Source organism: Marmota flaviventris, chromosome 13, assembly GCF_047511675.1.
Source record: "Marmota flaviventris isolate mMarFla1 chromosome 13, mMarFla1.hap1, whole genome shotgun sequence".
NCBI classification, from domain to species: Eukaryota; Metazoa; Chordata; class Mammalia; order Rodentia; family Sciuridae; genus Marmota; species Marmota flaviventris.
This window is the reverse complement of record NC_092510.1, coordinates 49,307,260-49,320,510: the sequence shown is the minus strand read 5'-3', so window position 1 is coordinate 49,320,510 and position 13,251 is coordinate 49,307,260. Positions and strand designations below refer to the sequence as shown.

At 33.5% G+C, this 13,251-nt stretch overlaps 1 protein-coding gene across 8 annotated transcripts in view; it reads left to right on the top strand.

The window, feature by feature from the left end:
- Nfib (nuclear factor I B) overlaps positions 1–13,251 on the top strand; it is a 230,693-nt gene that overhangs the window by 195,649 nt on the left and 21,793 nt on the right. For 3 of the 8 annotated variants that reach the window (XM_034636919.2, XM_027950587.2, XM_071600651.1), the window contains exons 9-10: positions 2,093–2,258; positions 5,315–5,397. The exons of 2 other annotated variants lie outside the window; for them this stretch is intronic. In XM_034636919.2, the coding sequence (XP_034492810.1) occupies positions 2,093–2,258; positions 5,315–5,397 (249 nt within the window). The remainder of the gene's footprint in view (positions 1–2,092; positions 2,259–5,314; positions 5,398–13,251) is intronic. 3 more of the 8 variants (XM_071600653.1, XM_071600652.1, XM_027950588.3) reach the window with 2 other exon arrangements.

Genomic DNA, 13,251 nt, shown 5'->3' with positions numbered 1-13,251 from the left:
CCCTTTTATTATTTTTCAAATAGGAGACATACCTGTCAGTTCATGTTGATTCAGTTCCAGTGAACAAAGTTTACAGACTAGGCAGGGTAATGTCATATGCAGCATTTTCTGGTAATTATTGTCATTCTGGTCCTGTGCCAGGTAGGTACTATCAAAGTGTTTTGGTGAACCCTATACAGAAACACGTTTACTGTTTAGCACACCCCCAGTGACAAAATAAGACCTTTCTTCTTTCTCTAGTAAAATATGTAAAGCAGTCATTTGTGGTGTTCACACAACCAGAAGTTGATGGTCTGCTTTAGAAACAAACTATTTCCACTTGAAAGAAAAATGGGTCTTTATAGGAAACTACAGAATTGTTTTTATTAGGAACATTATACCTGCTTTGATGTTTAACTCCAACTCAAAGCCAATTAATTTGCATTTCAAAATAGAAATCTTGATATTCACCTTTTCAGCACTAGAAATGGAAAAAAAAGGACTCGATGACCATTCACCTCCAGTCAACTGCTCCTTCCCAACCTCCTCTAGCATTGCACTGATTTGGATTGTTAAGCAACTGAGATGCCTTTTCCTCCCCACAGCAATTTGGAGATTAATTGCATTACTGCTGCACCAATTATAGTGAGACAGTCATGCTATTCAATGGAATATTTTGAATAAAATTAGTTTAAAGATATAACTCTCCCATAGGTTTCCATAGAGGAAAACTCTGGTCAATTTTCCTGACATAAAGTTAAACACTTAAAATTACCTATGATGAATAGTCAGGATATTCAAGAAGTCCATTTTCTTTATAAAATAAAGAAAGTGGACTCTGAGGAACCCAAGCAAAGTCTTAGTTCATACCTCCGGTCACAATACTTAAATATTATCAGCTATTTATCTTTTCCTCTAAAGAAAATCTACTTGTAATTTATGCATAGATAAATATTCTGCTTCATTACTTTCTTTGCCTTTGATAGTTGAGATTATAAAGACTATATCCTTTTGGAGAATAACAACCCGGCAAATTGTTAGGAATACCATGCAGTGGAGAATTGTAACATGGGTGTAATCAAAACTAGCATTCTCTGTCTAGAAAAATATATTTCAGGATTTCTTTAAATAATGTACTCTAATAATTTTGTCTCCTACCACAGAAATTATTTTTCCACCAAGGGGCTAAGACTCAAATAATGATATCTTTTCTGTCATTGCCCTAGGGATTTTCTCAGTTAATTCCCACAAATGTCAACGATACATGTTTTGTGTAATTCTCTGTGCACAACAATGGAAGAGTAACACAAACAGCACTGTGAATTTGATTGTCCTCTAGTTCACTTTAGTACATTTTAATTTTCTTTGGAAATCTTTTATTTGTAGGTATAAGGTCAGACCTCTTTCAGCATTTTATATCATTGTGTGCATCTGAAATTTTAAATGCTTTAATCTCATCTAACTGCTTATATGAGTAAATCATCAAAAGTTGATGGTTGCCTGGAAAAGTTTATATTGCCTTATGTTTGTTGAGTCTGAAATACCTGCATGTGAGAGAAACCTAGTTTTTGTATGCAGAAGAATAGGCCTTCACTATAAATGATGGGAATTATAGAGCTGGATGTGTTTTCTCTGCTAGGCATTCTTGTGTCTCTTGTGTCAGTGATAATATCCAAATAGAGGAAAATTTTGTTGTGAAAGCCAAACGGACTCTGTATAGAGAATGAAGAGCAGAGAATTAGGAATCACTGGGTTTTAATTGTAGGTAGCTTAGTAAGGAATTCCATTTTAGCTTGAACTAAGCCTTTGAGTCTCCATTTGAGTTTTCTGGACTACTAAATGCAAGGATCAAGTCTACTTCTCTCTTGAGGGTTTTGTGAAGACCAAATAACCTATGCAAAATGCTTTGAAGATGAAAACCTTCTTTTAAACACTGTTGCTTTTATACTACCAACCTTTGATTGGCTTCCGACTCGGACTTGAGAGGGAGGGCCTGCGTGATGGCTCCACGCAGCCTGCAGGATCCACGTGGCCACATGTGCTGAGTGGAGTTGTTGGAGAAGATGACTGCCTTTTGGATTGTTTCACCCGGCATTCTGTTTTTGTTTTGTAGCCTAACAGCAGTGGTCAAGTAGTAGGGAAAGTGCCTGGCCATTTCACTCCTGTCTTGGCACCCTCTCCCCATCCCAGTGCAGTGCGACCTGTGACCCTGACCATGACAGATACTAAACCCATCACTACATCCACTGAAGGTGAGGCAGCTTCACCTACAGCAACCAGTAAGTATTTCTGTAGGAAATGAGAAATGTCCATCAAAGGCACCATTGGATACTTGATCCAAGGTGGAAAACATGGCAACTTTTCCAGCTACCTGACCAGATGGAGATTTCTCATTTAAGTGGAGCTAGCAGGCATGTATGTGGCCTGGCTGTCACATGCTCTCTCTTATCAAATGTCTTTCAGTGCATCATATTTGAAAAGGGAGAAGCAAATTTGTTTGAGTAAACAGTTGTAACAAAAATAATAAGTCATGCCTGCTTGTTCAAGGTATACATTGAAATCGCACTGAATAACATTATGCAGTGTATAAGGTTTTTATATCACCAAAGGGAGATTAGATAATTGTTACTTATTGGAGCATTCCTATAGAAACCAAGCCCCTCCATCAGGCAGACTGAATCAGTGCCACTGTAAGATAATTGCATGTCATAAGATAAATGTCCTGTCATTGTTAGAAACAGTCATACAATTTGGGTGTAGGCAAGAACATTTCAAAGCTTAGTATTAGGCACATGTTAAGCTACCTGCACTTTCATTATCTGCAACTTTTTCTTTAAATGTTTTAATTATTTTGCATATCATGGTATATCAGATATTATGTTTATTAGCATGGACATGACATTTTAAATGTTGGAGGTTTTGCTAGTGAACTTACATAGCCCATTGGACAAATGATTCCTTTGCTTCTTCATTTAGAATACTCAGAAGTGTATGAGGAATAAATTTTCAATCCCCTTCACCCAAATTACCAGCTTCTTAGAACTGGAGCTGATGTACACAGATTAGCAAAGTGGAACGAATAAATTTCCAGTAGAGAAGAATTATTATGCGCCCCCACAATTATACATATGCCTTAAATTTAAACTATTTTTGTTTCCTAGAGCAAGAAAATCCTTTTGTTTTGGAAATTCCCATGTGAAATTACACAACCAGAGGCACCATTGGCTCCCTCTTTCTCCACCATTGGAAAGACACTCTTTATTAATGGCTTTTGAAAGACTAGGAAGAAAAATGGACAATACTTTGTGTGTACAGTGAATATTTAGCATTTCTTTCTCAAAATTTATGAGCCCCTATAATTGAGGACTTGTATTACCCCTCAGTATTTATTAAGGCTTAAAATCTGTTTGTTGGCAGAGGGTCCTGACTCAGCAAACAGTTCCTTAAATACATAGATGGATGAGACCTGGTTAGAGAACACTGGATTTCTTTCGTTTTAAAGATTTTTTTGTGCATGTTATATCACTAAAAATGCTACGTGCAAATTTTAAAAATGAATGTCACAGCATCTTTGAACAAACAAGTCAGTGATTTAAATAAAAGCACATAGAAAGCAAGATTTAATAAAGTAATTAAATTCTCACAGAATAAATATTTCAAGCCAAGTTCTAAAAACTTCTGGTGCCTACTATTATAGTGACATTACTGTGAGATTCAGGGGATAAGCAGACCCAAATAGTCACAGCACACTTACAGGAATGCCTTCAGCCTGTTAGTTAATGGATTGTTTTTATATGCACATACAGGTTGTTCAAAAAGGGATCTAAATTGACTAGTCAAATCACAAAACATTCAGAAGGAGTACCTTGGTTGTCTAAAGATGGCTGCATCAGTTCATTTTCCACTCTTACATAAAAGAAATATAGTGAGTAGTTTTTCTTCTCTAGAAATGAATTTGTAGCTTCAGTTCCCTAAGCACCACTGATAATGAGGAACTGGTTACTGAGCTGATAGTAGCATTGAAGAAAACACACAGGCTAAGGGGAACCTCTTCTCATGGTTGAGAAGAAAGGACTGCACAGATTGAATGCTAACTCTTTAAGAGTGATACTGTCCTTGGCCCATGTGTTCAGTTTGAGTCCTGGTGATGGAGTGGGGGTCACTGGTTGCTGATGGCTGCCTTTGCATGAGCCCTTTATTCAGGAGTAGTTAAAAGATGAGTTGTGAACATCTTCAATGTTTTTGAAAAGTTGATCTAAAAAAGCCTCAATGTTCAAATTTTTCAGTCCTTTATTATGAACATGGCAGAATTAACATATTGACTTTTTTAAAGGCAGCTTATTTAAAATTAATGTCTGAATTCCTCATTAACCTGATGGTTTTAAACCAAGCAGATATCTTCAGATCTATGAATGTAATATATAGTAAAAACTTAGTTCTTCTGTGTATTCTGACATGGAGTAGTGGAATTGCTTAATGCTAGAAAAATGTGTTAGTCCTATTCTTGTAAAAACAAGCAAAAATCTTTAGGAACAGGAAAAACTTTTCTGTGGAAAGTTCACTCTGTACCAAAAAGCACCTGTACAAAGAGTACTCACAAATAAGACACCTGTAACATAATTCGGAATGGTCACCTTGTGTACTTAACTACCTGGTGACAAGTATTCAGAAGGTGCCACCAGCTCCCTTTCTGACTAATTGCAAGACATTGAATTTTTACACTTATGGAAAATAAAGAATTTCTTTCCAAAAATCTTTTTATCAAACTAGAGGACATTTTTACATTAAATAAAACACTGAGTTTATTCACTATATAATACACAAAAATAGATTCCTTCTTTAGAATAGTAATATTAGATTTTCTATTTAGGAAGACTTTTAAGTAAGACATTTTTCATTTCATCATCAAGCACATCTGCTTAAGTCTTGTCATTAAAAGCTGTCACTTTTTTTCTGACATTTAGAATCACAGACCATAACTGGTTATTTTCTATTAGATCACTTACATCTAGTAAATGGTCACATCCAGGCAAAGGACCCTTCTGCTTAGCCAATCTTGAGCACCACTGCAGGACTGTACCTGGACATTTAAGTGTGAGACACTACACCAAAGCATGTGATTTACTAGATAGATTTTTTTTTTAAGGGGGATAAGCTCGTTGATTTGAAATCAATTACCATTTCTTTTCTATCACTCAGACAAAAAGGAAGAGAAATGGAGACAACAACTTTTTTTGGTTGCAAATCCCACTTCTCTGGGTTTCTTATACATGGACAGGGTGTTCATTCTGATAGTTCACAATTTTTATCTTTGTTTTTGTTCTTCCTTAATCAGCCTACACAGCCTCAGGCACATCTCAAGCCAATCGATATGTGGGACTAAGCCCAAGAGACCCATCCTTCCTACATCAGCAACAGGTGGGCACGTTTCACCCAGGTGTAATGGTGTAGCCACGCTTTGCTTCGGTGCTTTTCTCCATGTTGCCTCTCAGATCTGAACTCAGAATGGGGCTCACGGGGCTTCTGAGACCAAAATTGATCATTTTGTCTTCCAAAAAATTTTCTCATTTATACCTTGTTTCCTTGCCTCTCTGAACAGAGTTTCTCAAATTGGCTCATGACCTCTTTCATCTTCTCTTTAGCATATATTGATAACATCCACAAACACTATTGTGTTTCAGCCAATGGGAATTTTTCTCAATCTTATTGGCTATTGAAACTTAGTAGCCTGTCGTTTTCAAAGGCAAACATTGAAAACCAATTTAAACTCCAGTTAGAGTAGAAGCAGTGCATAATTTGTGTTTTTGAGCAACTTTATATTTTCCAGATGTTTTACTCCTTACTTTTGTATTTTAGTCCAGGAAGATGAGTTATGAAGCTAAAATCTCAGGCAACACATCATTGCTATTTTAATAGGTTTAAGTTGGTTTAGTGATTTCAGATGTGATAAAACACTTTTTTTTTGTTCTGCTTTCTTACATCATTTATGTTTCAAGTAGCATTTTAAATTTCACATCTCATTAATGCTGTAAATTTAATGCAAATGAAGTGTTTACCCAAACTGTGAAAATATACAGCCAGGATTAATGGTGGCTTATAAACAAATTAGCCACAATCAAAAGCATGGACCATACCAATGCAGAAATCCCATGATTCCAGTTAAAGGATAACAGATAATTTTAAACACTTCAGAATTCAAATATATTTTATGATGCATATGTTTGCTGCTTTCAAGTTTTGATAGCAGAGCTGTTTGAAAATAACAGAATTCAAAATATTACATGGGGAAAATAGCCTATATAAATAAGAAAGAGCCAGTATTAACTAACTTGCTCTTCATTTGTAAGTTATTTGTGCATTTATATGAGTTTTCACATGTATAGCAAGCCCGTGCAGGTGTTTATGCCCACTTACTTTGTTCTAGGCCGATCCGCCACATTTAGACTTTTTGTGGCCTATCTCTACTATGTTTCATGTGGAATTCTTGGGTCCTTCCCAGTTGCAGGCCAAGATGGTAGACTGCGCTTATGAAGGTCACCACATGCAGAGTTTAGAGAAAATCGTAAAGATGATAGCTTATTCAGGGTACTTGTCATTTTGCCAGGTTTAAAAAAAGCAAAGCGAAACAAAACAAAAGAGTGAGGACTAACTGAAAACATCTGTATACATTTATGAAAATACCAAATAATAATTAGTGGTTTTGCCAGCCAATGGCTTTTCAATGTAATTCTCTGGAATGTTGCTTTTTTTCACCTCTAAAATTGCTGTAATATGAAATGTGTTATAATTACTATAATATGTTTCTGTTTGACAAATGTATGTGTTCATTGTGTTTTTAAAAACTTATGCAGGATTTATAGGTTTAGAAACTTGTTCTTTCAAAAATTATTACACATTTTTTTCAGAAATACTTTTGTCATGAGATTTGCATTATTCTTTAAGACATATCTCTAATTTCCAGTTAATTTTTATTTCATAAAAACATGCCTCCATTATTTAAACCTTTAGCCCTAAATACATTTAGAATATTCTAACCAATTCCATGTATTTAGGAGCAATCTTCCTCTCTCCCTGCCTAACCCATGGCAGCTTTAATTTTCTTATCATTTCTGATTAATATTGGAGCCTCATGTAATTATGATCATGAAAGTTCATTAATATAAAAGTTACTTTTCCTTTCATTTATCTAAAGATAAATCAGGAAAAGCTAGCAAACATCATAAAAATATTAATCTTAATGTGCATAGAAATATGGGCATATTTTAATTGAAAAAATATGTATGACTTCTGGAACAACAAACTTTTTCATCAAAAAACTAATTTTTACTTATGGACAACATTGAGTGAAGACCACTTACAATATGAATATATTTTGTTCAATCAAATGGAGTTGATATTTATGAAATACATGATATATATTGATCCTTGCAATAAAAAGCTATATATACTTCATAGTTAAATTTTTAAAATACCATGCAGATAGTTTGTTTGTTCCCTATATAAAAAGTACCACTTTTGAATTTGAAGACGCCTAATGTGTCTAATTTATTATGAAGTACATTTTTGAGGCCTACAGAAGATAATATAAATTTATATCATGTAAACATTATATTACTAAGGCTTCAGTTAAAATCCTATGATGTTTATCCTTCCAAATTCTAAAAAAAATCATAAAGATAAAGTTTTATATTTACTATGTAGGAAAGGAGGGACAGAAATGAATGACTGCAGTAGAGTAAAGGTTATTTCTTCCTACAGTAGAAATGAGATTGATTTACTGTGTCCTTTCATTACTTTACAAAGATTTAAAGGAGACCACTCTTCTAGCAGCGGGTTCTAAATGCATTTGGTTTAAAGCACTCAATGATAAATGAAAAGGAAAATCAAGGGGTACATGAAATAAAGGTAATCAATCATTTTATATTAGCTAGGAGAAATTTAAAATTAGAAAGGCAATGGTTTTAGTCTAAGAGAGTTCTTTTAAACATTCCCCATAACCTTTAATATACATGACCCCTTAAGAATAAATATTGTCACCAGGTACGTACTTGAGTTCATGGCGGTTGCTTTATAAAGATTTATCCTTTTAGATTATGAACAGTATTGATGTGCATTGTTGAGTGCTATTTTTTCTTTAGAAAAGAATCTTAATATAGCTTACATAAATTAGAGTTAACAATAAATTTTAAATTACTGAATAATTTTGACCATCTTATAATCCTTCCACAAAATGGCATGAGAGTAGCACTTTCAATATAGTTTTAACACAAAAACATTCTTAAATTGAGATGGAGAATATTAAAATATTAAAATTAACCCCATATTCTACCTATCATAATAATACATTAATATTATTAATTGGCAAATCTGAATAGTAAAAGTATATGCTTCATACACATACCTATGTTGTGCTCTCCTTTTTTATACATTTGTGTGCTCCTTTTTACAATGCTTATTACTGATTGATGCTGGTTGCTAATTGTCTTGACATACTAGGTTTTTTGTTTTTTTTCAACCCTGGAATTTCACCCATCATTGCAAATATCGTATTTCATTTGAGTCCAAAATATAAAATCACATAATTATGAGGAATATTTTAAAAAGATTCATGTAAACCAAGTTAATAATTTGCCATAAAACAATCCTCTCTAATTTGCCATAATAATCAGCTCATGCCAGCTGACCAGGACTTGACTTTAGAGTTTTCCTTTATCTGTTAACACAATCTTGAGTACTGTTCAAGGTCTGGAACAAGTCTGTCTTTAGCATTACTGACTGTAAATGCATTCACTATTGGCATGGGGGAAATCTTAAAATCAGAACTTCAATTGGAGTTTCATTCTTCTTTAACTTTTCTGTTGGAAGATGGTGTAGCAGCTTCAAGAACTATGAGTCCTGCTTTAGCAACTGAACTCAAGTTTCTACAAAGAAATGCCTTTTTATGGTTTGGAACATTTTTAGAAGTGTGAAAGTCCTCTTCTCTTTACTTCTATAGAAATTTAGCAAAGTGCAGTGTTGGTTTTCCTACCTCATACTTCATAAATACTCTGTACTTATTCCTTATATAGATAGTGAAAAAACTATATTTCCCAAATTTTATCATCTTGAGGAAATGGAAACTATCTAATAGAAAGTTGGATGTTGCTTAGAAAGTACAGAAATTATTGTATAATCCAGTCTAAAAATCTTGTATAAATGGAAACTATGAAGCAACTTACTTAAATTACCACCGGTTCCTTATCTGATCAACCTTATGTCATTAATTTGCTAACTTGAGACCTTCTTTATTTGCTATCATAGAAAGTTTGGTAATATAAGACAATCTAGTTAATATGATTATCACCATTACAATTGAGGCTAAGATCATATTAGAAACATAAATTCCTACAGTTACACATCAATATGACTTGAAAAAAAAAACTCTTCTGACAAATTGGAAATAAACATTTTTGAAGATAAGAAATTTCTTGCTCAGATATAAAAGATCATTCAAGACAGCCATTGAAATGCATATTAATTTTGATACAAATTCAAGATTTTAGGTGGAATAAATGGGAGGTCACTTCTGCCTCCATTGAGACAATTAAGTCAATTAATTTGTAAGAAATGATTATTTTCACAATCTCAAAATTATAATCTCCTGACTCTATATGCTACCTATTCCTAGAGCTAATGAATGAGTGGCCTGATCAATTCAGGTCCTTGCCTCACTTCTCACAATTGCATGGATTTTGTTGGTGCTTGAGCTTCAGCATGTACCATCTCCTGCATGACTACGTAATGCTATTGTTCCAAGTTCAGTTACTGGGGTAGTTTACATTGAAATGCTTTTTACACTTTTCTTGTTATACTTTTAAATTAGCATTTGAAAGTACTTTTCATTATACTGAAAATTTCTGTTACACACAATCACCTTTTAAAAAATTGCCTCTATAATTTTGTTTTAACTCAGCTATGAGTTGAAATCCCCTTGTAATATTTATACTGGCAAATGGCAAAGCCCAAGCTTGGTGTAGTATAACCACTGAAAAGGCAGTCATTTATTAGAGGCAAGCAATTGAAAGGACACAAGTGGACTATCAACAAACTTTTCAATAAAGTCAGGAAGCAGGCTATCAACACTTGAGCCATTCTTATTGTGTCTGTTATCATAATTGACAGCTTGACGTAAAACCCTATCACATGCCTTCTGGGTAGGTATGTAAATGGATAAGAGGTCACTTTTCACATATGCTAGCTGGAAAGGAAACACATTTAAAGGAAGTTTCAGTCAAAATAATAGCTATGCAAATGCTTACCTTTTGGGCTAATTCTTAAAATTAAAAAGAAAAATCCTTCCATTGTCTGTCTTTTATCATTCATTCATTTGTTCTCTTACCTTTTCTGGTTACCAAAGGCTAATATCTAGATAACTATTCTCATTGATGTAAAAATAAAATTGTGTGTCATGTAGCCTTAAATTTCAGTCAACACAAGGGAAAAGTTATCTACTTTTCTCAAAGTGTTTAAAAGATCTAAGTTGAATCAAGGACATTCTGAAGGTGTTTTATTTACAGTTATTTTAGTCTTAAATCTTGTTGGACTACACATTAAGAACAGGGTAGGAGAGGAACAATGACAGACAAATTGGTGCAGAGGGTGAGAACCAGGGATTAGGAGCCAGGATGTTGGAGTGTTAGTGTTGATATGGAAGGGCACAGCTAACCTTGGACAAGGTCTTAAACCTTTTTCTCCTGGAAACTTATCTTGGAAAGGAAATTGAAGATGATGGATTCCATCTCTTGAAACCTTAAATTTTACATGTTAGTCTTCATTAAAAAAGAAAAAGCAAAAGCAAAAAAAAAAAAAAAAAAAACCCTTTCATTTTCTTACTTATGATTTATGGTCAGTAACATTTATTAAGCTCATGGCTAATGAATATCTGTTTAATCTGATTTTGATTCTACTGTGCTAACTAAATTAAATCTCAAGAAGCATGGATTTCAGAAATTGATATTAGAAATGACTTTAAGATACCAGAATGATCTTGGATTTTTTTTTTTTGTTGTTTTTTGCTTTTTTTTCCCTTCTTTTCATCAGTTTCACTCTGAATACTTTGTTTGTTCAGTAAGGTTTTATGCTGTTTATTCAGAGACCACTTCACTTGCTCTATAGCAGGTAATTAGCAATAAAATAAAATTCTACTAATCTAGGCATTAAGAGAAAAATATGAATATTGAAGTGCTAATCTTTTTAGCTCCCACAAAAACCACCTTCATTCCCCCCCCAAAATCTGTTTCCTTGAGGCATCTGGAGAAATAAACTCAAGAGAACATAAAACATACCTTTCAAGATATTCCCCGAGGTCATTACAAAAAAAAGAAAAAAGTGAAAAGGTAAATTTGCCTGTGTTGATTTTTCTGTTTGCATTTAATGGCTTATTGGGTCAATTGAGAGCTGTTGTCCTCAAGAGAGACTATTGGTGCAGCATCCTGTTTGCTGAGTCTCCCAAAGTAGGACGTTTTTGTTAGCCTTCTTCTGTTCCCAAAGCTAATTGCTATGCATTTTACAAAAGCCCCGTTAATAAAAATGAAAGGCCCTCATTTGAATAAACAAACTTTTATTCTGAAATCACAAGCAATATTGATTCTTTATGGTTATCAACTACTTATATAATTAATCGAGTATAGTAGCTTAGGTTTTTTTCCATCTAAGCAGGCTTTTGAGAGGAACCAGATGGTCCCCCATCCTTATGATTGGGAGACAGTCTCATTTGAATTGTGTAGGAACAAGGTTCTCCCTCCAGAGACTTCATGGACTCCATCCTAAGAACATATGCAGTGAAAACTTCACCTTCACTCCTTTCTTAGTACTTTGGACTATTTTAGCCTGACCATTTACTGATAACTTCTTTGGGAATAAATCCTATATCTTTTTTTTTAAATATTGTTTTTTTAGTTGTTGATGGACCTTTATTTTATTCATTTATTTGTATGTGGTGCTGAGAATCGAACCCAGTGTGCCTCACACGTGTAAGGCAAGCAGTCCACCACTGAGCTACAACCCCAGCCCCAAATCCTATATCTTTACTTCATTTTCTGTTTGCTTTTGGAATTCTGGGCATAGTCAGTTTAATATACATTTTACCTTAATTATTTAGATAACTTAAGTTCATATTGGTGGGTGTATATAAAAAATTAAAATGATTTATATGAGTAAGCGTTTTTTAAGGAATATGAATATGATCAGGTTTGACTTAAAGTCTGACTGAGAAGAAGAAGAATTTCTCCCCACCTCCACATAAAAACACATGACTTTAGCAGATCAAGTTTGAACTCACTTATGCTGGGTGTTTTAAAAAAGTTTGATTACAATGACAGGGGTGAATACCTATTTTTTAAGAGAAAATACTTGGAAAAATCATTAAGCTGTTATTAAAGCTTTGAACTAAGGAATTTATTTATTTTGGTAAATGAAAACCATGTATTTATGTGCTACTTAAAATTAAAGTTTTAAAATTTAATTAAAAAATAACAGTTGATAGCTGAATTATCTGACATCTACCCTCTCATGAGGACAGAAGCTGAGGAATCACTACCCTAAACTCACGAAAGACTATTATTCTTTTAAATTTATTTAAAGACTAATATAAAGTTATTTTTATTATGACTACTGAATTATAATAATATTCTATTTAACACATCCCCCAATTAACTACACTTAGTGTTAATCTTCCAATACCTATAGACTGTTGCTTGGTCAGGTCTGTATTGGCCAAATAAGATTCTTAGGAATGGATTTTCTTAGACATGACTATCAAGGGAATCTTTAGTGAATAGGTAACTTTTATTTTAATTATTTATTTCCCTTCCCCACACTATCACCATCAAAATTTCACTTTAATCAAACAGTCCCTAAAATCAAAAATGTCTTATGCAAAAAAAAAAAAAAAAAGCTTATTAATTAAAAAAAACCAGACTCTTACTCAGGTAATCTGACTGAACATATAAACATAAGTGTGCCTCCTCAGAAACTTTTGAAAATTGTGATAATGCTGGTCTACAATCTAAATAGGCAAATAAATTTAAATTATATTTTAAGTTTTTAGTCACTGAAAAGAAATTAATTTAATGCTAGTTAATATCCTATCAACTTCTTTGAAATTACTGCTAAATAATTGACTATTTTGATTAATTTTTATTTATTTAAGCATATTTTCTGTTTAGGAAAAATATTTCTCGTGTGCACACACACATACACACACACACACCCTGTAAGGATAGATAAAAATGA